The 23,741-nt window shown below is 53.5% G+C and overlaps 1 protein-coding gene across 4 annotated transcripts in view; it reads right to left on the reverse strand.

Annotated features, from left to right (window-relative positions):
- Positions 1-3,123: 3,123 nt before the first annotated feature.
- Positions 3,124-23,741, reverse strand: part of ELF4 (E74 like ETS transcription factor 4) — a 40,004-nt gene continuing 19,386 nt past the window's right edge. For 3 of the 4 annotated variants that reach the window (XM_029929888.1, XM_029929887.1, XM_029929889.1), the window contains 8 exons: positions 17,140-17,416; positions 12,899-13,070; positions 12,373-12,465; positions 10,792-10,983; positions 9,695-9,778; positions 9,422-9,614; positions 8,478-8,855; positions 3,124-7,602 (listed from right to left, as the gene is read on the reverse strand). In XM_029929888.1, coding sequence (XP_029785748.1) covers positions 6,810-7,602; positions 8,478-8,855; positions 9,422-9,614; positions 9,695-9,778; positions 10,792-10,983; positions 12,373-12,465; positions 12,899-13,070; positions 17,140-17,211 — 1,977 coding nt within the window. In that variant the 5' untranslated portion in view covers positions 17,212-17,416 and the 3' untranslated portion in view covers positions 3,124-6,809. The remainder of the gene's footprint in view (positions 7,603-8,477; positions 8,856-9,421; positions 9,615-9,694; positions 9,779-10,791; positions 10,984-12,372; positions 12,466-12,898; positions 13,071-17,139; positions 17,417-23,741) is intronic. The other variant, XM_029929890.1, reaches the window with a different exon arrangement.

Below are 23,741 nucleotides of genomic sequence, written 5' to 3' on the forward strand. Positions count from 1 at the left end.
CTTACTGGGAGAGAGGGTGCCCAGTTGACACTTAAGTAGAAAAATAGGAGTTAGGGGTGTCAGGGAAGCATCTCTGAACTGAGGGTACAATCTGAGCAAAGACTTGGAGACAAATGAGGGTAGTGAGTGTGGGGAAACTACAAGCACTTCAGTGTCATGGCAGCTGGAAGGGACAGTTGGAGAAGGAGGGGGCAGGAGCCCTACCAGGCATGCCAAGGGAGGGGGCTTGGACTTTTGCCTTAGCTGATGGGGAACCACAGGAAAACTTCAATCTGAGTACAGACTGAGGTGTTTTTGTTTTTGTTTAAATGGTAAAAATGTGTTGCAGGTGGGCCACAGAGGAAGAAAGGTAATCGCCTGAGATTCAGGCGAAAGGAGGAAGGGAGAGTGGAGATGCCATGGGCAGAGTCAGAATAACTCCAAAGACAGGGCACCTGGGTGGCTCTGATGGCATCCGACTTCAACTCAGGTCATGCTCTCCTGCTTGGGATTCTGTCTCTCTCCCCCTTTCTCTGTCCCTGCCCCGCTCTTATCGCTCTGAAAATATATAAATAAACTTTATTTAAAAAAAAAAAGAACGACCCCAAAGGAATAGGTGAGGGTCCTCTGGGGAACCACGGACAGCTCTGGGCTTCTGGGTTTGGGTGTATGAGTACACACACCCCTTTATTTCCCTGCAGAAAGGAGGCAAGTTAAAAGCAAAACCAAACAGCAGTTCCTTGTTTTCTTGCCTTTGGGCTCCTTTCCCCACACCTTTCCTAAATGTGTCTTATTGCCCTCTCATTGCCCTTTGCCAGAGTGGGAAGACCAAGGCAGGAGGTACGGGTTGTGATATGAAGTCTTCATCCCTGCTCCAGATTGGGGTGATCTCCTAATCCTTCCAGTGTGGCCTAGGGGAAGGAGCCGGCTCCACCACTTGCTACCTAAGCTGACCTTGGGTGAGAACCTAATCTTTCTGACTCTTCATTGCTCCCTCTGCCAAATAGGGCTCAATTTACCCACGAAGGAAGAGACTCATACTGGGTAAACATGGTTGCTTAGCTGAAGTTAGTTCCTCCTACAGGCTGAGATCGTAGGCCAACAGTTAATTATGATTTTACCAGAATGTTCCTCTTTGGGGTGCAGGGTTAAAGGGAGGCCCTGTTCAAGTCTCCGTATTTCCGGAGAAAGGGTCATCCGCTATCCGCGCACCTCTGTTTGGGTCAGAAGGGGGCCAATTGGGCAGTAACTGCCCCTTCCACATTCTAACCTGTAACCGGGAAGCTTGTCGAGTGTTTTATTGTGTCCAGCCTGCTAAGACACGTGTGTGTGTGTGTGTGTGTGTGTGTGTGTGTGTGTGTGTTAGGGAGAATGAAGTCCGCCCCAAGGGCAGCCTGCTTAGCTGCCAAGGGAAGGTGCCGTGCTCGGGCCTCCTGGACTCCTCAGCGGGCGGGCCAGGACTCCACACGTTGCCCTAGACTCCAGGTTTCTACCGCGAGGGAGAGGGCGCGCCGCAGCGTCCGGCAGCTGGGTGTAGACGCCTCCTCGGCCCGCCACAGGCCCTGCAGGAACCCTGCAGGCTCACACTACAGCGGGCGGTCCGGGGCCCTCCGCCGCCAAACGGATGCCGCAGGCCGCTTCGATGGCTCTTCGATTTCAAGGTGGAAAGCGGCGCCCCGTGGACTTGCAGAGTTATAGGCAGGCCGCGGTGGGAAGACGGGTCAGACCCCGCGCCCCGCGGCGGAGAGCGTAGGCGGAGGCTCCCTCCCGCCGCCGGGGCAGAGCAGCAGCCCGCTCGCCCGGCCGGGCCCGCCGCGTGCTCACCTGCTGGTCCCGGAGGCTGGGGGAGGGGGCAGCTGGGGGGCGGGGTCAGGGCACGGCAGGCCAATGGGGAGAGGGCGTTCAGGCCACTGCTAAATTCTCCCAGGAAAGTAGAGGGGTGTGGTGCTGGGGGGAAGTTCTAATCTCCCAAGCAACGAAAAGCCTTCGTGGGGCCCGGAGCTGCCTAGGGACAGTTGAGGGCGCAGTGTTAGGAAAGAGGGACAGGAGGGCGCCGGCCCCACCCTGGCCCCCTCTCCCTTCCCGGGCTCTCCCAGGCCAACAGCCCGCCATCGCCAGCTCGACAGCGCCACCTACTGGACATTGGTTCCCACGTCCGGCGCTCCAGGGGCCGAGACTAGGAGGCTGCGACTATCTTGGCTTCTCAGCCTTGGGAGGGGTAGGAGGGGGATGAGCTCACTCACCTCGGGTCCAGCAGCTTTGGCACGAGAGACGACAACTTCTTTAAAAATACGTTATGGGGGAACACCTGGGTGGCTCAGGTCATGATCTTGTGCTGCGTGGGTTCGAGCCCGGCCTCAGGCTCCGTAATGACAGTGCAGAGCCTGCTTGGGATTCTCTCTCCCCCTGCCCCTCCCCCACTTGTTTTCTCTCTCTCTCTCCCTCTCTCTCTCTCAAAATAAATAAACTTTAAAAATAAAATAGAATAGTCAGCCCTCGACACAAGGGTTTGAAAAATAAAAAAATAAAAAAATTTAAAAAATTAAAAAAAAATAAAATAAAATAGAACAATAAAAATACATTATGGGGGCCACCTGGATGGCTCAGTCGGTTGAGCATCCGACTCTTGATTTTAGCTCAGGACGTGATCCTAGGGATCTAGTCCTACCCCAGCCTCCATGCTCAGCAAGGATTCTTAAGATTCTCTCTCTCCTTCTACCCCTCCCCTGCTTTCTTTCTCTCTCAAATAAAAACATATATGTTGTGGAGTCAGAAGGGCCTATGATGGTACACATAACATCTTGTCCTACCCCTTCCGTGGAGCCTGACATTTCTGCCACTCCTTCCCAGCCAGAGGTGAGGACCCGGTGCTGAAGCTCTCCTGAGAAATGGGCAGGGCAAAGGCTGCGGGTTCAGAGTCCCCATGCTGCCTGGTGACAGCAGCGCACAGGTGGATGCAGACCAGGCTCCTCGTGGACCCTGTTGGGAGGGGGTCACGTAGACCCTGGCAAGGAAGCAGCTGCCTGCAGGCACATGAGGGACCAAAAAAGCTGTGAAAGCCCCTAAGTATGGGTTGTCCTTCCCCTCCCCCCTTTGCCTGCCACTGTATAGGGCTGAAATACTCATGATTAGAAATAAGACTCATTCTTTCTTTCCATAAACATTTATTGAGCACCTACTGTGTGCCAGGCACTGTGCTAGGCGCTGGGGATACATCAGTGACTAACACACAGTCCCTGTCCTTGAGGAGCTCACAGTCTATTAGAGGGGCAACATATATAAACACATAGCTAAGGAGCTACCGTGTGCTAAGTGCTACAATAAGAGGTATACACAAAGTGCTGCGGGAGCCCAGAGGCAGGAGGGGTACATCAGCTGCAAGGGGGTGAGGAGTGGGTCTCCTGACTCCATTACACCATCTTCGCAAAGGCAAGGATGCTGTTGCCACACGACCCAGGTGAAATGAGCCGGTCTCCCGAGGGTCTCCTCCGGCCCTCTCCCATAACTAGATGAGCACAGGTTAGTTGACCAGATTAGCAACTTTAACACTTTGAATTAGGAAAGAAACTGGACAGGGAAGTTTCTTTAGGGTCAAGGGATGATCAAAGTAGTAACAACTCTTGTGCGCTAAGGCTTGGGGGGTGGGAGTGGGGGTATCATGACGGCACTGAGCCAGGGAGGGCCGGCCCTGGGCAGTGGAGCACCTGGGGTGAATGCCTGTGCGGAGGGGAGGTCAGAGGTTACCAGCATCAGACTTCAGTCCCCATCTCTCAGCAGCTCAATCGGTAATGTTCATTAGCTGATGCTCACCAGATGGTTCGTAGCGTGCCCTGCTCTGTGGATGGCACAACCCCCCGCCCTTCAGAAGGTGGCACCCTAAGTGGGGAGACTAAATAGGCCCAGGTCATTGAAGATTTAAGTAACAGTTTGTGATTATAACAGGAGATGTCACAGGCTGTTTGTGATTAGTTGCCAAGAGTGGCAATTGGTGTGAATTTCAAATGAAGAACTCACCTAGGGCTAGTCTGGTCTGCAGAGGCAACTTCCGTGAATGGAGTCTTAAAGGGTGGATTAAATTGGTACTAACAGGGTGAGGAACATCCTGGTTGAGCAGAACCAAGTAAAGCAAAACCACAGAGGTGGGAAACTTCAAACAGAGGCAAACTCAAAGGCCGGGGAATCCCTGTTTGACTGGAGCAGGACCCCGCGGGTCAGGGAAGCAATGTGAGAGACGACTAGGGAAGTCAGTTGGGGCCTGATGGTGAAGCGTCTTTGCCAGAAGGTCCAAGGACTTGGGACCTTCCTTTTGGAATTACTGCCCCGAGTCCTTAAATGTTCCCTCCTCCCTCCTCCAGGACTCCTGGACTGCCTCGTGGTTCAGCAAATAAAGGGCTAATGCCCAGCTTACCTAGAACAGATTGTAGGCTGAGTATTTTGAGTATCACCCCTACCTATAGGCCATGAGGAGCCATTGAAGGCTTTTTAGCACAGAAAGAACAGGACCGGTGCCCCAGCAGAGGAGGACAGGTCACACTACGGTGTGTTGATGTGTCTTGTGTCTGGGAAGGGGGATAAGCTCTGGGTTGAGTCTGAGCTCAGCTGGAGGCTCTGGGAATGTGGAAGAAAGGCTAGATTTCAGAGACATGGCAAACGGCCTGGACTTCAAGAGATGGGGGAAGGGACAGGGTCAAATGAAGGCAGCCATCAGATGGCTCTGAAATGTCAAGCTTAGAAGGTCAGAAAAATGGTGGTACCTCTAACAGAAATAGGCAAGTCATGACAGCTTTTTGTTTTCGGGGAGAAAAAAAGGGTGTGTGTGTGTGTGTGTGTGTGTGTGTGTGTGTGTGTGTGTCAGTGTAAAGACTTTCAAATCCATTTTTGATAGAGGGACTGTCTTTGAGACATGATAGGCATCTGGATGGAAATGTCCAGCAGGCTGCTGGGCATGTAAGCCAGAGCGGAGGAGAAAAAGCGAGGGCTGCTGCTCTCGAGTTCAGCCCCATCCCCAAAGAGCCAAGCCAGAGCCAGGAGAGCACCCGAGACCCTTGGCGGGCACCCACATTTCAGCGGCAGATGTGGGGCCAGCAGAGGTACAGAGGGCAGCCCGGTACTGCAGGAGGGGGTGGGAAGTAGTGTCACAAGCCATGAGGGCTCACAGGGACTGAGAACTGTGAAGACACTTGATGTCACCGGGAGGGTATCAGTGACCTTCAGATGATAAGTTCTATGGAGCTTGTGGGGGCAGGGCCACCCCTAATCCGTGCAGCACCTTTGTGCAAATTTTGTTTGAAAGATGACTCTTTCTCGGGATGTTTCACTTTCCATCATCGGGAATTCGTCATAAAAAACTGATTATATTAGAAAAAGGCATTTTAATGCCATGTGCTGGAACTCGTAATAAATACACCTGCACATGCATATATGTTTCCTTTCCAGGGAGAGAAGGGGGAAGCACAAGAAGGGAGCGGGAGAGAGGACAGGAAGCTTGGCAGTGACCAGCAGCAGAGAGAAAACAGCCTGGGGAGGTAGTTCGGTCTAGTGGATGGTTTTATACTGAGGACACAGCAAAGGTCCTGAGACACTGATTCACATTAACCAAATTCACCAGATCATTGTTTCTGAAGCTGATGACATGTCTTAACTGTTAGCCTTGCCCCCCAAATTTCACAGGAAAGAGGCAAGCTAATTCAAATGGGAAGGAGGAGTTTAACTTGCCCAGAAAGAGGAAAGAGGGAAGCAAGGAACCACGCAGAGCCGGGAGAAGTGTCATGGGCGCTCACATCCACTGGCTCCTGTCTTCTTGCTGCAGGACAAGTCTGGGCCAGGTGCGACTGAGAGTTGGAGACAGTGCCAGCCCTCTCCTCAAGGTCGCGGTAGCCATCGTGAGGGCGAGCGGGTTGGCAAACCCACATAGTGAGTAGAAGGCAGGCTGAGCAGCGGGCACACACGGGCAGGGATGGGGGCAGAGCCAGCGTGCACTGCGATACAGCTGTCCCGGCGATGCCCGACAGAAGGGAGGTATTGGGACAACACTCAGCGAGAGGGAGCCCCGGATCAGATGGGGGACAGGCCAGCATGCCCACGCCCTCGGCACAAACATTCAATTAATTCAGCCTCTGCCTAGGGACTCTCTATCCGGTCTGGCCTTGGCCCTTCTAACTGGATCTTCCCTGACACACATGACCACTGAAATCCTCGTTCCCTGGACCTGCTCCGGCTCTCTGACCTCTCTCTCAATTTGGGGGATCCAGCTTGTACCCCATTGCCTCAGAGAAACTGAATCTCGATTTGTACAGAGGGAACTAGAGAATGCTTTCCCCATCTCTGCAGCCGACCCACAGAAACACGCACCCTTGAAGATGAAACAGCTGCACCCCCGTCCTCCCCAAAGAAACAGAGATACAGACCCACAAGTACGCACAAGTACATACAGAGATATTCACATACGGGATAGGAAATTTCCCGTGGAGGGAACGTAGACGGTGAAATACAGCCCCACAAAAGGACTCTTCCCCCGGGGCTCCTGCCTCAGCCCTGGCCACAAACTTCTCAGGAGGTTTTCGCTCCATCACCCAGTCAGCCCATTACCCTGACAAGAGCATATCCCCTAGTGCTCTTGTAGGCCATGGTCTGACGCCAGGGATGCTCAAACTGGGCATGGCTTGGCTGTGACGACACGGGGCAGGGGTCAGGGACAGGGGATCTGCTATATGGCCGTCCCACTGAAAAGTAAGGGCAGGTGTGCTTCAGTCAGTCTCTGCTACCGGAAGTCCATATAAAACTGCTGCTCAACTTTGCCTGGTGGGACACACTGCCCCCAACTCCTTCCTTTATATGTCACGGGGCTCCATCTTAATAAGAGAAGTAGGGTTGAACGGGGAGAAGGGGGCTGGGGTTGGGGATCTGGTCAGCAGGCTCCCAGATGTGGTCACATTAGGCTCAGCCATAAACAGGGACCCTGAGCCTGAGGAGAGCTCAAGTTCAGCCACTGGGGTCAGCCCAACAGTGGGGCGGCTGGGAGAAGAGAAAGTCTGGCTCCCTGGATGGGAACCCCTGGAAACCACCTGGCTTTGAAGTGGCTGAAGGTGAGCCCGATCCCTCAGGAGCTCCCTCAGGGTCTCTTCAGGAACCAGCAGCCCCTCCATGGGGGCCCCAGTCACCATGCCCTGCACGTATGAGGAGGGCCTCAGTGGCCCCTCCTTGACCCCAGGGGCTGCTGTGGCACCGGAAGTCCTGATGAAGGCAGCAATGACAGTCCCAGGGGCCTGAGAGCTGGGCCCTGCTGCTCCAGCCCCTGTGATGGAGGCCGGCGCTGGGTTGGTCGGACGGCTGGCCCCAGCCAGGAGTTGGGGGAGACCACTGAGAATCAGTGGAGCCCCCGGTGCTGCCACCTGACTTTCTTGGAAACTGGTATTCAGGGGGAAGGAGGCCTGTAAAGTGAAGGTGTCCTTGAAGGTCGAAGCAGGTGGAACACTCTGGAGAACGAGCTGGGTTGAAGCAGTAGTACTGGCGGGAGGCCCGCTGGTCAGCACTGTGGTCAGTGGGATTGTCTGCAGGGTCAGGGCTGAGCCTGACCCCACAGGGGCCACTCCTAGGTGGATGTTACTGGGCACTGAAGAAGTACTGAGAAGAAACAGAAAACAGAGTTGGTGACGGCAGGTGGCGTCTGCCGGCTGGCTCAGGAGCAGGGCACAGGAGGACAGAGCTGAACGTGTGGTTTCTTTGCTGCCGAACCGGCCGACACCCACTGGGGACTTAGTATCGGTCAGGAACCATTCTAAATGAGTGGCATGCGGTATTTCCCTCAATCTCCCAAGCAGCCCACAAACTGAATAAGATTAATCATCTGATTGTTACAGCTTGAGGAAACGGAAGCACAGAGAGGTTATGTCACTTGCTTTAGACCACACAGCTAGTTGCAAGGACCCACATCTAGGCTTTCTGACCCCAAGGCTCGTGTTGCTCACCACTCCGCTCTGTTGCCTTACCTCCTCAGGAGGGCACCTCACCCACACCAGTGTAGTGAGAGCAACATGCACAGAACTCAATACCCAACCTTCTCAGGGAAAATTTGGAGGCACTGAGCACGGACAGGAAGTAATGAGAGTTTTCCAGGTGGCCCTGGAGGGCCTGAGGGAAGCAGAATGGGCGTCTCTGTAACATCCTCCTTTGTCTCTTTTCTGGAATGGAGGAGGCTTGGGGAGATGGGCCCGGATGTGGCGGTCCCTGGCGGCTGCCTGCAGGGTGCTCTGAAGCAACTGGAACAGCCCCATCTGGTGACAGAAGCTGCCCAGGTTAAGTGCTGGCACTGCCATTATTTTAGCGTGCGACCTTGGGCAAGTCACTTTTCCTCTCTTGACCAACAGGTGCCTCACTGGCTTCCCAGGGGTTCTGGTAGAGTCCCGCGAGACTGGGGACACAGCAGAGCTCTGCAAGAAGTTGAACACTCTCCCCAACACATGCTGTGACCAGACCTGTAACGACTGCAGGGCCCTTACCTCACGGCTTTGGGGAGTTTGGCCTGGCTCTCTGGGGGAGGGGCGAGCACGGCGGAGGTAGTAGGCATCTCCTCATCTGCAGACAGTCCCACTTCCAGATTCGCAGACGGCTGTAAGCCAACGCTCTGAACCTTTGGCTTTTCCCAGGAAGGGCCTGCCTTGCCCTGGGGAGCAGCTTTGGCCGAGACCCTGGAGCCGGTTCGCCTGGTGGTGCTGGCAGAGGAGGTGCAGGGAGTGGAGGCCCGAGAGGAGGCCACCGTGGCTTCACTTCTCTCATCTTCGTCTTCGATCACCACCAGGTCCTTGGGCATCTCCTTGAACTGGTACACCAGTCTCTGCCCTTCCACTTTGGCAAGGATGCCTCTTTGGTAGTAGTATCTGGGGGATGAGGGCCAGGGCGGCGGGGAGTTAGACCGGGACACGCTGCCTTCCAGGGAAGGCCCGTCCGGCAGGAGGAGGGGGTGGCTGGGCAGCCAGCTGGGAGCCCAGGGCAAGGGAAGGGGTAAGGCCAACCCTTGGACTTGGAAGCTTTTATGAAATTTCTGAGATCTCCCCCTGAGGACACCAAAGGGCCATAAAAAGGGGTTTAAATGCTAGCTCTGCCCTGCTTAGGGGCAAAGGACAAGGGGTGAGTAGAAGATGGGAAGGGATGAGCATTGGGAAGCTCAGATGTCCCCCCCCCGCCTGAAAGGTCAACGGTGGGTAACTCGGGGCTGTCTCCCTGGATGTCTGGCTGGCAGAATGCCCTTCCTGGGGATGGGGACCCCTAAAGGGCTCTTTTGCTATAAAAAGAGAAAAAGCCAAGACAGTGATACAGGAGGGAGGGGACTGTTCCTCCCAGGGGTCTGGGAACAAGCTTAGGGGCAAGCACGTGGTGGAGTTGGGAGACCGTAAGGCAGGAGGGACGTCCCTGGGCAGGGACTCGGTGCCCCGGCAGCTCTTACCTTAGTGCCCGGCCCATTGTCTCATAATTCATGTCGGGCTTGTTTTTCTGCTTCCCCCACAGCTTGGACACGGCTTTGGAGTCCACCAACTTAAAGATGCCTTTCTCTCGCTGGGTCCACTTGATGTACTTGGGGCAGGTGTTCCTGTCTTGCAGAAGTGCAAGGAGGAATTCCCACAGATAGATGGTGCTGCCTGCAGAGGGGCGCGTGGTGAGGGGTGGCCCGGGGGGGCCCCCCCGCCTCCCTCCCACCTCACCTGGCTCCCAGCCACACCTTTGCCATCCTTAGATTTCTTCCGAATGGGGATGCTGGGGTCAGTGACTGGTGAGGTACTGCGGTTGCCCTTGGTCTTCCGGACTGTGAGGGGAAAGCGAAAGGAGGATGAGGTAGAGACCATGATGCGTGCTCCAGGGCTGACTCCGGAGAGGGAGGGCCCCAGAGCTACTTGAGTAGGGGGCCAGGGCACACAAGGAAGAGCCAGGTCACCAGGGCCAGAGACACACGATCACCCTCCACAACCACAGCCTTCAGGTTCCTGCACTTGCCCAATGGCCCACCCTCATTTTAAGGCCCCAAAGGTACACCAGAGCATTACTGGGATGGGGGAAATGAAGGTAATGCTTACAAGTGAGTCACCTTTAGAAGAACATGATCTGCCTAGCCTAATGTTTGAAATGAAAAGTCAGCCTCGGGGCGCCCGGGGTGGCTCAGTTGGTTAAGTGTCAGACTCTTGATTTTGGCTCAAGTCATGATCTCAAGGTTCATGGGTTCCAGCCCTGCACTCTCTCTCTTTGCCCCTCCTCTGCTCATGCTCTCTCTCTCTCTCTCTCAAAATAAACATTAAAAAAAGGAGACAGAAGGCATCTATTGTGCAGGTAAGTGTGACACTGAAGCTTTGGCAGCCAGGCATGGCCTGAGGAAATCAATAACGCTGGGACTTGGGAAAGCTCAAAGTCCTCTCCCACATATGGCCCACACTCCACAAGCTCGGAAATGGAAGATAAGCACATAGGATGAGACCTCTTCCATAGGCAGAGGCCCGCAGAAGGCCAGGGACTGGCCAGAGGGTCAAGCCTGGTGTCTGAACACCAAGACGAGGATTCAAGCCATCTGGGATCGTTGGCCTTTCTGGAAGAGTTTACATATATGCTGGGCCAACAGCGGTGGCATGGGAAATGTCAGGCCAACCGATGAGGCCAGGTTTTACAGAAGGAAAGATGTTCCATACATCCTTGTCATATGAGAGCTATCTTCTTAATGTGTCCGTGAGCCTCGATCCACTCACCCCTTAGGGTGTCCCTGACCCCTTGAACACACACACACATACAAACGCTGTTCCCCTCCCCATCCCCCAACTCCGTCTCTCTTACTTCTCTTCTTTGATTTTCCAGTCTTCTTGGCACTTTCCTCTCTGGGGACCTTCTCCTCCAGACAATGTCCCTCCTGGTCATCAGTGTCACCCGCCCTGTTCAGGGCATCAGGCTCAGAGACAGGAAACAGGTAGTTGGGCAGAGTGGCAGCTGGAGCAGGGTCTGAGTCGGAAAGCATTTCGGAGGTGCTGACTGCAAGGAGAGAGGCCTGAGGTGCCAGAGGCCCCGGGGCAAGGTGGGAGTGTAGTCTCCCGGCACTGAAGCGAATGGTGGGCTCCCAGGGAGGGCGGAGGCGCCGTTCCCCACGGCCCCACATTCAGGATACACCTGAACAGACCTCATGTGTGTCGCGCCATGAGGAGAGGAAACAGGTGCAGGGCTGTGGGCATGAGCTGGCCCCAATCATGGCTGCCACATTTCCAGCCCCTGCTAGTAGTGGGGAAGTTCCAGGTGACACCCAGGGTAAAGGGCCACCTTGATTTAGTTACTCGCTTGTTTTACGACTGGAAGGTTATCATTTAGCCCAACTCCTCTGTTTCTTGATAAGGAAACTGAGATCCAGAGATGGCAGGGCATGTGTCCAAGGTCACACAGCGAGCTGGTGCCTGGTACGTGTGGGCATTTGGTAAGGATCTGCTGAAGCCTGAGGGTATATTAGTGACAGGGTGGCAACAGAAATGCTAGGACTCTTAACCTATACCTTCAGGCTTTCATTCCCCCACTGGATCCCAGCATCCACTTGGGAAGGGGCAGTTAGGGCCCAGAGTCCTGTGCAAGAGTTATGCAAAGGCCTGAGGGGGCACTGGGAGAGGAGCCTGCTTTGGGGGCCTTCTGGGGAGGTAGGGGCCAGCCTCCAAGAATACGGAAGGGAGGAGGAGATTTCAAGTCTGGCGCATTTCTAAATAAGCCACACCCTGCATAGTCTTCCTGGGAGCCGGGCAAAGAGCTGAGGGGACTGAAGAGTCACCCTGGTCAATCATAGTCACCCTTAAAAAGGAAGGAAATTCTGACATACGCCACAACACGGACAGACCTTGAGGTCATTATGTTAAGTAAAATAAGCCAGTCCCCAAAGACCACGACTTGTGTGGTCTTTGTGTGACTGTACTTGTGTGAGGTCCCTAGAATCGTGTGATTCACAGGGACAGAGGCCAGAGAGGTGGCTGCTAGGGGCTGAGGGGAGGAGGGCAGTGAGGAGTTAGTGTTTAATGGGCACAGAGTTTCAGGTTTGCAGGAGGAAGGTTCTGGAGATGACGGTGGAGAGGAATGCACAATACAAATGTACTCCAACCACCGACCTGTGTGCTGAGAAATGGTTAAGGTGGTCAGTTCTACATTATGTGCTTTAGCATGATTTAAACAGTGAAGAAAGGAAGTCACCCTGGCCAACTTTTCCTGGCCTAGGGTGCCCTTCTGCCCCTTCGGTCCTAGCCACAGTTCAAGAGCACGTTTCCACGTGTGGCAGTGGCTGTGGGTATGTGTGCCTCGGGCACGTGTGCCTGGCAATCCAGTATGTGGATATGGTAGTTTTCAATGGCATTTTTTGTCGCCTTGAGATAAGGCACCAGGGTTCAAACTTACAGATCTGCTTCTCATCCAGGATGTCGTTGGGAGACTCGACGTTGAGCAAGACTTCAGTGGCTGACACGGTTTGTGAGGTTGCTTCATTGTCATCTGGTTCCAGGTCCCATGGTGTGGGGTTGGCAGAGGGCGTGGGGCAGAAAAAAAGTTCCCTCAGGGCACAGGGCAGGGGTAGAGCAGTCATCAGGGCCAGCCCAGAGAGTGGTGCTAAGAGGCCAAGGAACAGCGGGAAGGGGACAGTATGCCACCTACTGGAACTCTCCGCCTTTCCTCTACACTCACCTCAGCTGCTCTCCACGCTTCCTCGTCCCATTCCATCCTGAGAGATCACGGATCCATTTACGTGGTTTCCTCCTCTATGAAGTGGAACTACCTTTTGCTTGTCCTAACCGCCCCCTCTAATTTCCAACTCTCGCAGGCCTTGCCCTTGCTGCGTAAAGCCACTAGGAGCCATTGTAGGCTATGATTCCCTAAAGACAGAGCCACTCTCTCTTCCACATCTTCCCTGCCTGGGAAGGTAACAAACCTGCCAGCAAAATACTGCCCTCCAGGATCTGATCCTGTGCCATGCACAAGGTCCCGTCTGTGATGATACCATTGTGAACGTCGTCCAGCTCCAGTCCTGAGTACAGATGCAGTAATTCAGGGTAGGGTACCTGTTCCACGATCACAGCTGGGAACACCGAGGGGTCTTCCAGCTATGGACGAGATAGGAGTCTGGTTTAAGCCTCACCTGCCTCTACCAGGAAGCCCTGCCTATCAGAATCTGGCCTTTCTTGGAGCCCTCAGGGCTGTGCTTTGTAGGATGACATTGTTCTGGGTCCAACCTCACTAGGGAATGCTTTGAGTGGATTCTTGATTAGCAGAGATGGGTTTCCTCTGTACCACCTGCACTCAATCAAGGGCAGACAGGTTTAAAAAAATTTTTTTATGTTTATTTATTTATTTTGAGACAGACAGAGCTGGGGAGGAGCGGGAAGAGAGAATCCCAAACAGGTTCCACACGTTCAGTGCAGAGCCCAACATGGGGCTCGATCTCATGAACTGTGAGACCATGACCTGAGCCAAAATCAGGAGTTGAACGTTCAACTGATTGAGCCACCCAGGCACACCCAGGACACACAGTTTTAATTGGTTTAGTTCTGGGTTAATCCTTGGCCAGGGTCAGTGCTCAGTCTGTGAGAAGAGTTAGGCTCATTCTCAGGCCAGTGGGAGAGCATTAGTCAATGGCAAGGGTGAGGGACTCAGCCCTCAGTCAGGGTTGAGTATTCAGGATTAGGGGCTCAGACTGTGGCCATCTTAGAGCTCAATCCCTGGGAATGAGGACACAAGAACAGAGGCATTGTACAGGTAGGAGGTTAGAGCCCAGTCCGTCAGGGTGGGGAGAAGGTTTCAATTCCCCGCCTGATTCATCCGGTACATGAGGACACTGTTCACGTGAAAGGGGGACCCAAGAGAAGGAGAAACAGGTTTTTGGAGAAAGGGAAGAGCGTCTGGTCTGGATATAGTACCTTTGAGATATTTAACATGGAGATACCTATCAGAGAGTAAAAAAAATATGTGTTCAAGGGCTCAGAAGCCTGGTTGCTAAATCTCTCAGAGTGGATACAGTCATCAGGATGAGACTTTGACCGCTGGGGGACATAGTTGTTCTAAAATCAAACAAAGCTAAATGAAAAAGAAGTGTGATTGCAACTGTCATTTGAAAAATTATGTATAGAAGAAATTATACCAGAATGATTATAATAATTATAATTTTGTTGTGGGACTTTGGGTGACCCTTCCTTTTCTTTCAAATTTTCTTCATTTTCCAAATTTTCTTTCATGGGACTTAATTCTATCTTCATGGAAAAAAGAATGAGGATGCTCAGTTCTGACTAATGTTCCTGAAGGATTCAGAAAAATAAAAATTGATGAGACGACTTTGGGTCTGGCCAGTGGGCAGTCACCCTGGCTCGAGCAGTCTCCAGGGAGTGCTGGGGCCCCAAGGCACATTACGACACATCCCAAGACGACTGAGGTGGGCGTCCGGGTGTCAGGGTGAAGGCCACGGAGTTGAGAGCTGTCTGGCCAGTATGTACCCACTAGCCATGGGTGACTATCTAAATGTAAATGCAAAACGTGTTCAAGATTAAAAGTTCATGGGCACCTGGGTGGCTCAGTCGGTTAAATGTCCAACTTCAACTTTGGCTCAGATCATGATCTCACAGGGTTCATGAGTTTGAGCCTCGCACTGGACTCTGCTGTCAGCACAGACCTCCTTCACTTTGAATTCTCTGTTCCCCTCTTCTGTGTTCTTCTCATGTGTGCACGTGCACTCTCTCTCCCTCTCTCTCTCTCAAAAATAAATAAACATTAAAAAAACAATATCACCTTGAAAATAAGTTCAGTCCTTTAGTGGCAATAGCCATAGTTCAAGTGCTCCGTAGCCACATGTGACTACTGGCCCCATTCTGGACGGGGCGAATGTAGAACACTTTTATAAAAATTCCCCTGGATTGTCCTGATCTAGAACCAGACTGCCTGGTTTGAAACCAAGCTCTGTTACTTAGTAGCAGCGGGACCTCGGGCGAGGTACCTAATCTTGCGGTGCATCAGCTTTCTCTTTTATAAAATTGGGATGCTCATATTAAACAACCCCACTGGGTGGTTTAAACAGATCAATGTGCATTAAGCATGCGCATCAGGACCCGGTGTAGAGCAGGCTCTCATTGTTTTAGGTATCAGAGACTTCTAGGCAACCAGTAATGCTTTATTTCTTCACATGGGTGGTGACTTCATGAGTGTTCTCTTTATAGTCATGCAATGACTATATGTCACAATCATGTATATATGATTTATGCACTCTTATGCATTAACAATACGTTTTTCAATAAGAATTGCTTCCTAAAAAGAGGCAAAGAAAGGAGGTGAGAATATAAGCACAGAAGGTGGAGACTATACTAATGAGCAGAATGGAGCCAAGAAGGTGGTGAGTTGAAGAAGTAGGTGAGTTGAAGGGAGAGAAGAGTTTCTTTTAGCGTTGGAGAGACCTGAAGATGTTCTAGGCTGAAGGGATAGGTCTGGAAAGATTTAAGAGAGAGGCATTGGAGGTGACCAATGGTTTGAGGTCTTGGAGGCAGGAGAGAAGAGATTAAGTATAGGTACGAGATAGCCGTGGATGGATAGCCTTTCTCCTGGACTGGCAGGGAGTAAACAAGAATGGTGATGTTATCAATAAAAGGGAGAAAGGAGGGCAACTGAGGGTGTCCTTGGCTTTGAGCTTCTCTGTGGATTGGAGGAGAAGCTGTCTGCTGCGGGTGGAGGGGCAGGTGTTGGACTGGGAGAGAAGAACAGCCTCCATGAAGAACAGTGACAGGGCGACGTGGGTGGCTCCGTTGGTTAAGCATCCAACTCTTGATTTCCACTCAGGTCATGATCTCACGGTTCGTGAGTTTGAGCCCCCCATCAGGTTCTCTGCTGACAGTTTGGAGCCTGCTTGACATTTTCTCTTTCTCCCTCACTTTCTCTGCCCTTCCCCAGCTCATGCTTTCTCTCTCTCGCTCTCTCACTCTCTCAAAATAAATAAACATTACAAAAAAGAACAGTTGCTGAGCAGACCAGAAACAAGCAAAAAATGACTAGTAATATTGAAAACTCAGGTATGGTTAGATTTTTCTTCCCTCTCTTCCCATGATGCCTTCCACGAGGCTAGGCACACCAGGTGTTGCATAAAACTGAGCAACTTTAGGTTAGGACCCAGCGTGACACAAAGGACAATGTGCTCAAAGTCCACTAGGGGGCAGCCTTTGGTAGGCCGCCAGAGGTCAGACACAATTTTCTATCTTCACAAGCATTTAGCATAGAGAGCATGAGTATTAGGCTACAGTGCCCTTAGAGATAGTCCAACTGGCTCGCCTCTTGGTGAAGATGGGGAGATGGCAGCCAGATAAGGTAGAGGACAGGACTTGCCCATGTGACACTGTGGCCAAACTGGGATGGGAACCCAGGACCCCCGACTCAATCTTCTGTTTCTACTACTGTACCTGGCTGCCTGTCCTCCAGTTTGTGGAAGGAGAGTAGAGGGTAGCAATGGGTGTGCCAGGACACCCTCCAATGAGAACAGCTAAGTGCATCGAAAAAGTGCTCCTTTGGGCCCAGTACAGAGCAAGATATGGAGCGGTGGAGGCCTAAGTGCCAAAATTCTGTCCGTTTTCAACTTTTCCCCACCAGAAAACCCCATTTCTGATCTGAGTCCTCAGACTAAGACTGAAAAGATGGTTATGGAAGGGCCCATCAGCAATACTAGAGACAGGAGTCTAAAGCGGGTGGGGGGAGGCTGGTCTTTGCCCATGGGTCCAGCTGGCAGTGCTCACCCTCGCTCTGTGGCTGTTCCAGCAGCCTTCTCATTGGGACACTGCAGTTTAAGGGAAGGGGACAGGAATGCACACGAGGGCCCATGTACACCCATGCATGCAGCCCACATTGCTGACTGACTGACATCATGCTGACCGAATGGTTGGCTTGGTGACTGCACATGACCCCGAACTGCACATGGGCACCCGGCTCATGAAATGACCACCCATCGACTACTGAGTGGCTGCATGAGTGATGAGCTGGTGCGCAATCTGGCTGGCACGCAGGCCCAGGGGCCTGGACCTCGTAGGTGCTTGATCAGTGTTTGCTGACTGGCCAGGCAGGTGGCCGGCTGACTTGCCCTCTGCCTGCCTGTCTGTGTCTATCTGATCGTCCACCTGGGTGACTGGGCTCTGTTCTCTGGGGCCATACCTGGTGGATATCATCCATCCCGTTGCTTGCAAACTCAAAGATCAGGTCACTGGGCTGCAGGGTAATAGCCATGCTGTCTTCTCAGACAGCCGACAGCAGGATTTGCTGGGCCCTCTGGAGCTGTGGGGTTTTCTTGAAGAGATGCTGTTCAGGTACCTCGGAGCTTAGAGCCTACAGCCCAAACTACAGTAAGATAGGGGTGCAGAGGGCTGGAGCAGGTGGTGGCCTAAGCCAGGTTCAAGGCTGCATGCTGGGTTGGGCCAACCGCAGGAGTGACCTGTGGAGAAGGGAAACATGGGCAGTGAATACGTCACCTTGCTTGAGCTTTGTTCCCATGACGGCTGTTGAACCAGAGGGACCAACGGGGCTTGCCAAAAAGGGAGGACAGAAGAAGAAACGGAAAGAAGAAAAGAGGCAGGTAAAAAAATGAAGGAAGAAGATAAAGTTAAGTGAGTTACCTCCAGTGGGAAGTGGCCGAGCCTCAGTGACAGTCTAGGTCACCAGCATCTGCACCTCCCTCCCTTCTCTCCTGCCTCCTCTGAAGAAAGTGACAGAGGGACTTTGGGTTCTCTCCACCCCGAAGATTAATTCCCAGGTTGTGGCCACAGGGGAAGTCAGGGCACCCCATCCGGTCTTAGAGATGGAGCAGCAGCATGAAGAATCCTTAAAAGCCTCTTGGCTTGGAAAGAATCGTGTGGTGAGGGGAAGGAGGGTGTGGATGGGGACACACTCTACCTGGCTCGGTCTACCTTGAAAGTGGGAGCACTTAGCTCTGAAGGGCAGAGTCTAGAGAGGAAGAAATGCCTTTCCGTGGGGGTTGTGTTGTCAGAGCCAGCAGCTCTCTGGGAGGGGACTCTCGGACCGAGCCACGCCCCCGATAGCCCTGAGACCGAGGAGACAGTGGGGCTCATGCCCTGCGCACGCATTTATTGCCCGGACACCACCGCCACCCACTGGAGAGGATGGCTTCTGAGCCCCGGGTGGGTCCCTACTCTTGCTTCAGCTTTGCTTTCAGTTTCAAGACTGAACTGTCACCCTGGGAACTTGTGAGGAGAGCCCCAGCTTGGGGAGGGGCCCACAGAACCTTCCTCATCTTGCAGGGCCAGCTCAGGGCCTCCCCCCCCTTTTCCAGGAAACCTGTCCGCTGCAGCCCCCACGACTCTCCTCTCCCCGGTGCCTCTGGAGCTCACAGTATGCACCTCACGCGCACACAGGGCACCCAGGGCCTCCAGCTGTCTCCTGTGCCCGCTGCTCTTCTCCGTGTTGTCTGCAGCAGCTCCGAGGCCTACCTCCCAAAGCCCAGCCCCTGCTGCCATGGCCCTCCTGCCAGCCCACTCTGCTTCTCTGCTCCTGAACACGCGGGCTTCTCCACCTCCAGGTACTACATCTTTGACCCGTAGGCTTGGTTTTAGTGGCATCCTTGCGTGTGCATACACGAAGTGGGTGTATGAACAGCCCAGTTCAACCACGAGCGCCTAAGGAACTGGGTCCACACACCAGAGTCGGAGTGACACATTTGACTCCTACGTCCTTGACACACCTTTGGCAGTGCCAGGGTGGCAGAACCTTCTCCTGGCCCAGAAAGAAATGAGGAACTTTGGAGAGGGGCAAAGGGGAGGAAAGGGAGGAGGACCATGGGTGACCTCTCTGATGACCGCTCTCCCCCACAGGAGACACCCAGGCCTCTCCCACTTCCTTTCCGTTAGCCCACAGGGTTGGCTCCGCCTGCTCCCCACCCCCACCCTCACCCCCACACCTTTCCACCCACCCCTAACAAAAAACTTTGAGAAGTCACTCAACTCAACCTGGCAGGTCCGAGTTTCCCTTTGGGTGAAGGAAACAGCCCTGCTAGGACGAAGAGGAGGCCCTGGGGAAAACACGGTCCCGGCCAGAGTTCCACCCCTCCCGCCCCCACTCTACCCCCATCGGGCCCTGCCTGTGACCCCGTCTCCAGTGGCCCGGCCGAGAAGCCTCCCAGGGCCATTTATGCTTGGAAGGTCTGTCTCCTGTAGCCAAAGCGCCCCAAGGCCCGCATTCCGCAGCTCCCCGCCCTCTGCCCTCCCTCAGGCCGCCGTCTGCCCCCAGGAAGCATTCTCATACTAATCAAATGAAAGGGATCACTTTCACCTAATCCCACTTTGTGTAAACACGAAACTCTGGTGTCGTCTCCCTCTCCCCCCAACAAGGTCACTCCACAGCAGCCCTTCCCTTCAGGTTTGCTCATCTCTTTGGCCTCTCTTGACAGATCAGCACTTCTCGTTTGCGAGTTCACTGCTGCTCGCTACCTGCAGACCTTCCCTGCACCTTCCTCACCTCCCCCATTGGGCAGTGACTTCCTTGAGGGCAGGAGCAACTGTGTTGGTCATCAGTGAAACGTTACCACACTGCACTGTGCTTGGCATGTAGCAGACACTCAATTAATGTTTGCAGAAGAAACACGTGAATAAATTAATGTATGAATGAGCGAACGAATGAATGATACTGGCCAGTCAGTACCAGTGAGGTGTGTTTTCTGAGCAAAAAGTATATCTGTGTGTACAATGTTTTTGGAGTGAGTGTTGCGTACTCTGGCCTTTAAGAGAGAGAGAGAGAGAGAGAGAGAGAGAGAGAGAGATGTGTGCTCTGTGTCTGTGTTACATCTGTGTGTTTCTACACTATAATTTACAATGAGAGTTTTCACTGTGGGTGTGCACGTGCACCACGGATTTACTTGTGTGCAGGGTGCATGCACATGCCCCAAGTGTGAGGAATGTGTGCATGAGACCTCTGTGGGCTGGCAGAGCCACAAGCTCAGCGGTGGGTCCCCTCTCTTCCAGTCTGGCCTTGGTCTTCAGACAATGACAGACTGGAGCTACTGCTGCCACCGCTGCTCCCCCCTGCTGCTTCCCAGGAAGACAATGCCAGCAGCAGAATATGTATGTGGCTCATGGGTTCTTGGGATGAGCCCAAGGTCCACTCTGCTAAGGAGGTGGTGAGGAGGGAAGGCAGCACCACATTGTACTGGAGGGGATCCTTGGCCATCTGTGCAAAGAGAGGATTGAAAGAAGAGACTATTGTGATTGTACTCTTTAAGTGTCCATACATCTAAGTATTTAAATTCAGGGCCAGGGTGGTGCAGGTTCTGCTGACCCAGAACTGTGAGAATTTCAAGGCTGTGGCACCCAGCACCCAAGGCTAATCCTGGTAAATTGTTCTGTCCAAGCATCATCATTAAGCTAGTAAGGTGAAAGGGTGTGAGGGGAGAAAGTAGCTGTCCTACTTTTCCGGCCAAGGCTAAGAAAACTCCCTTCCCAGCCCCACCATGGAACCTTCTAGTCCATAAAGTTTTGCCCCTGCCCCCTCAGATGTTTGAGGATTTGAAAGTGAGAGGTGGGGAGAGGCTCATTTGCATGCTCACTCACTCTCCCCGGCAGAGAAGTGTACTCCCCCCAAGTCCCTCAAAATAACCTCCCTCTCCCAGGAACCTGAAACCAAAAAAAAAAAAAGAAAAAAAAAGAAAAAACCACCACCACAGAAGGCCCGCCCTGCCGGAGGCCAGGGAGGCCTCAGAGGCCCACATGGGGGGCTGTCTTCCCTGGTGTCCTTTCAGACACACTGAGGCTCAGCTCCAGGGGTCTAGAGCCCTGGACCACAAGCGGGGCACTAGGTGGGTTTGCACAGACACCCGGCTCAAGTGAGAGCGGGCCTGGGAAGTTCCCCGCCCCATCATTGTACAGATCACAGCTGGCTCCTGTCACAGTCTGCTCCCAGGGTTGCAAGAGCCCCACTCCCTTCACTCCCCTGGAGGCCAGTTCAGGATCCCTGGCTCCCGGGGCCTTGTGCTACTTGCACTGGAAGCAAAGTATCTGGAAAACATATGGCTCCGGACACCGTGTGTGTGAGCTTGCGAGCAAGCGTGTGCCACAGGAGGGAGCAAGCAAGCGAGGGCGTCTACATCCCCAGCCTGCAAATACACACCTCTGGCTCACTGTGGTTCTGACTGCATTTCAAAACCAAAATAGCAAAATAGAAGTGGTTTGGGCTGCTCTGCGTCATCACAGCTGGGCCCCCTTCAGAAGTACAGACCCTCTATGGGGCTGTCACTGGAGCACGTCAAGCGGTGTCCAGCACCCACCCATCTGGCCCTCCTCTGCATACAGGAAGCAGCCCCTATGTGAAAGCCACATCCACAGTCTCCGTGGAGTGAGTTTAAATCTACACCCGTTCAGCCCCCAGCTCTGACAAAATCGCTAGTAACACCCGTGGCATTTTCACGCACGCCAGGAAACATGGGGGCCAGATGGTCAGCCAGGCCACAAAGCAGAGTTCTCCTTCTCCAGTTCCTCATCCTCTCGGAGCCAGCCCTCCACTCCTGAAATACCCAGTCCTCCATGAAACCTTTCTGGAATTCTCTGGAAAGGAAGTGACAATTTCCTTCATGCCATTTCCCACTCCCTCAACGCCCCTCCACCACAGCCACAAACAAAATGGAAACTACCCCAGGAACAGCTGTACCCTCTACTGAAAAACAGCCCCTCCTCTGGCTAATAGTCATCCAGAAGCAAATTTGCATGCTGCACCACGTGACCGATGGTTTGTATTTAAGAGACCGAGGGCCAGAGCCAGGGGTCCAGTCTGTAGCCTTGGACAGAGCCTAAGTAACTGATCTGTGCAACCCCTCCCCCACCCACAACCTTGACCCTGGTCTGCGAGCAGAACCCTCCTCCTTGAGCAAATGTGCAGTGAAGGGGCCCCAGCCACAACTATTTTGTCAGCTCCTTCTCCTCTCCTCTATTCTTTTCACCACCCCCTCCATTCGAGATGAAATCAGGAAGAGGGAGGAAAAACATAAAGGTTTTGCAAGCTCTGTTGGTTGGGGTTTCTCTTTGCTATTTACAAGAAACCCAGTTTCCTTCCTTGGCCCTCGGTCACTGCCTGCTTCCAGTGTAGGGCTTGCCACAACTCTGATGATGAGGGAGGCCCAGAGCTCAGCTCCAATTGCCCTTGTCCTTCATTTGCTCCACTCTGGCCTCTACCGTCTCAGGTCCTGAGCTGTCCCAGTGGAGAGGCCATTAGGGCTGCAGGAGGCGGCAGGCCCCCTCTTTCTCCATGAGACCCAGAAGCTCACCCATGGTGTGTGCCACCCAGGTAGCAAGGAGCAGGAGGAGGGAAGCCGTCTCCCGGTTGTATCCCAACCAGACCTGAGACCCTGGAAAAGGCAGCCACCTGTCTGGGCTGTGGTTTCTGTCATTCTTACAGAAGGGGAGGGCTGAGGATAATCCAGGTTTAGCAGATGCTCACAGGGGAGTCTCGGGTGAATGAAAATGGTGGTGGGAAAGCACTTTGGAAATTAAAAAGCACTCACCCAGATGATGAGTTTCAGGTGACCTCCCAAAGAGCAAACAGGGCTTGGGGCCCCATTATGGCCCAGGAAGTCCCCCATTGGTTCCAGAACATAGACAGGGTGGGGCTAGAGACTTCCAGTTGTTGGCTTTGAAGGGGCTGGCCCCTCGCAGGGGTTGGGGGCTCCTTGGGCAGGGGCAGCCTGCTGTGGTTGGAGCAGCGCTCCCAGGCCCCTGTCCTCGCTGCCTTCGCCCTGCCCCAGCCCTTTCAGTTGTGGTTATGCGGCAAGAAAGGCTCTACAGAAGCCCCAGTAGGGGAGTAGGGTCGGGGGAAGGGTTATTGACTGAAACTATTTCCCCAGCCGCTCTGCCTCCCAGGGGCCTTTCGTGAGAAAGCCAAGAGAGCACCCCCTGGGGGTGCCTGCAGCCACCACACCCTCTTCTCTGCTGCTGAAGGGGCCCCACCAAGAGAGTCACTAAGCTCTTTTGGGAAGCGAGGGACAGGCCAATGACAAGGAGAACACACAACAGGAAAGAAAGCAAAGTCAAGTCCAGAGCAGTTACTGAACCCCAGTTCAGTGGGCTGCCAGTTACAGCCTAAGAGGGGACCCCAGAAGTCCCTGCAGATCATAAGAGCATGTGTCTCCCAGGAAGAAGATCCAGCTTTGCCTTGGGGTTTAGGCAGGTCCCCTTCCTCCTTTGGGAAATGGGGACACCCTCAAAGGCCAGTGAGTTCATGTGGTTGAAACTCTGTTCAGTCCCAAACATGTTTTTCAGTTTCCCGGTCTGATTGGTGTCTTTTGGCTATAGCCACTCATCAAATATTCGGCATATCTTTACCTCCATGGGCAAGAAGACAGGGACACGGAGGTGGTGGGGTGAGATGAAGGCGCGGGAGGATATAACCACAGCCGTAAAACGCATGGGAGAGCGAGGAAATCGGCTTGACTGTGGGGAAGGAGGACCGGCTGGGGAGTCAGGGAAATCAGTTGGTTAAGTGCACAGGCCCAAGATCCACCGGGTCTTGGGACTTGAACTTGATATATTCAGCGACTGGGAGTTTCTGCAGATTCTTGAGCAAGGCAGGGCATAAAGCAAGCAGTTCTTTAGATAGGTCCTTTTGGTCTGAGTGTAGGAGTGGAGTGGACGGAAGGAGGTCTGGGGGGGCAGCTGGAACACAGCAAGTGAAGCCCAGAGCCACCCCAGGAGAATAAAATGACTGAGTGTGGGGTAAGACAGTAGTTGTAGGAACCCCAAGCTGTGGAGCCTGTGGGAAAGAAT

Source organism: Suricata suricatta, chromosome X (assembly GCF_006229205.1).
Source record: "Suricata suricatta isolate VVHF042 chromosome X, meerkat_22Aug2017_6uvM2_HiC, whole genome shotgun sequence".
Taxonomy (NCBI): Eukaryota; Metazoa; Chordata; class Mammalia; order Carnivora; family Herpestidae; genus Suricata; species Suricata suricatta.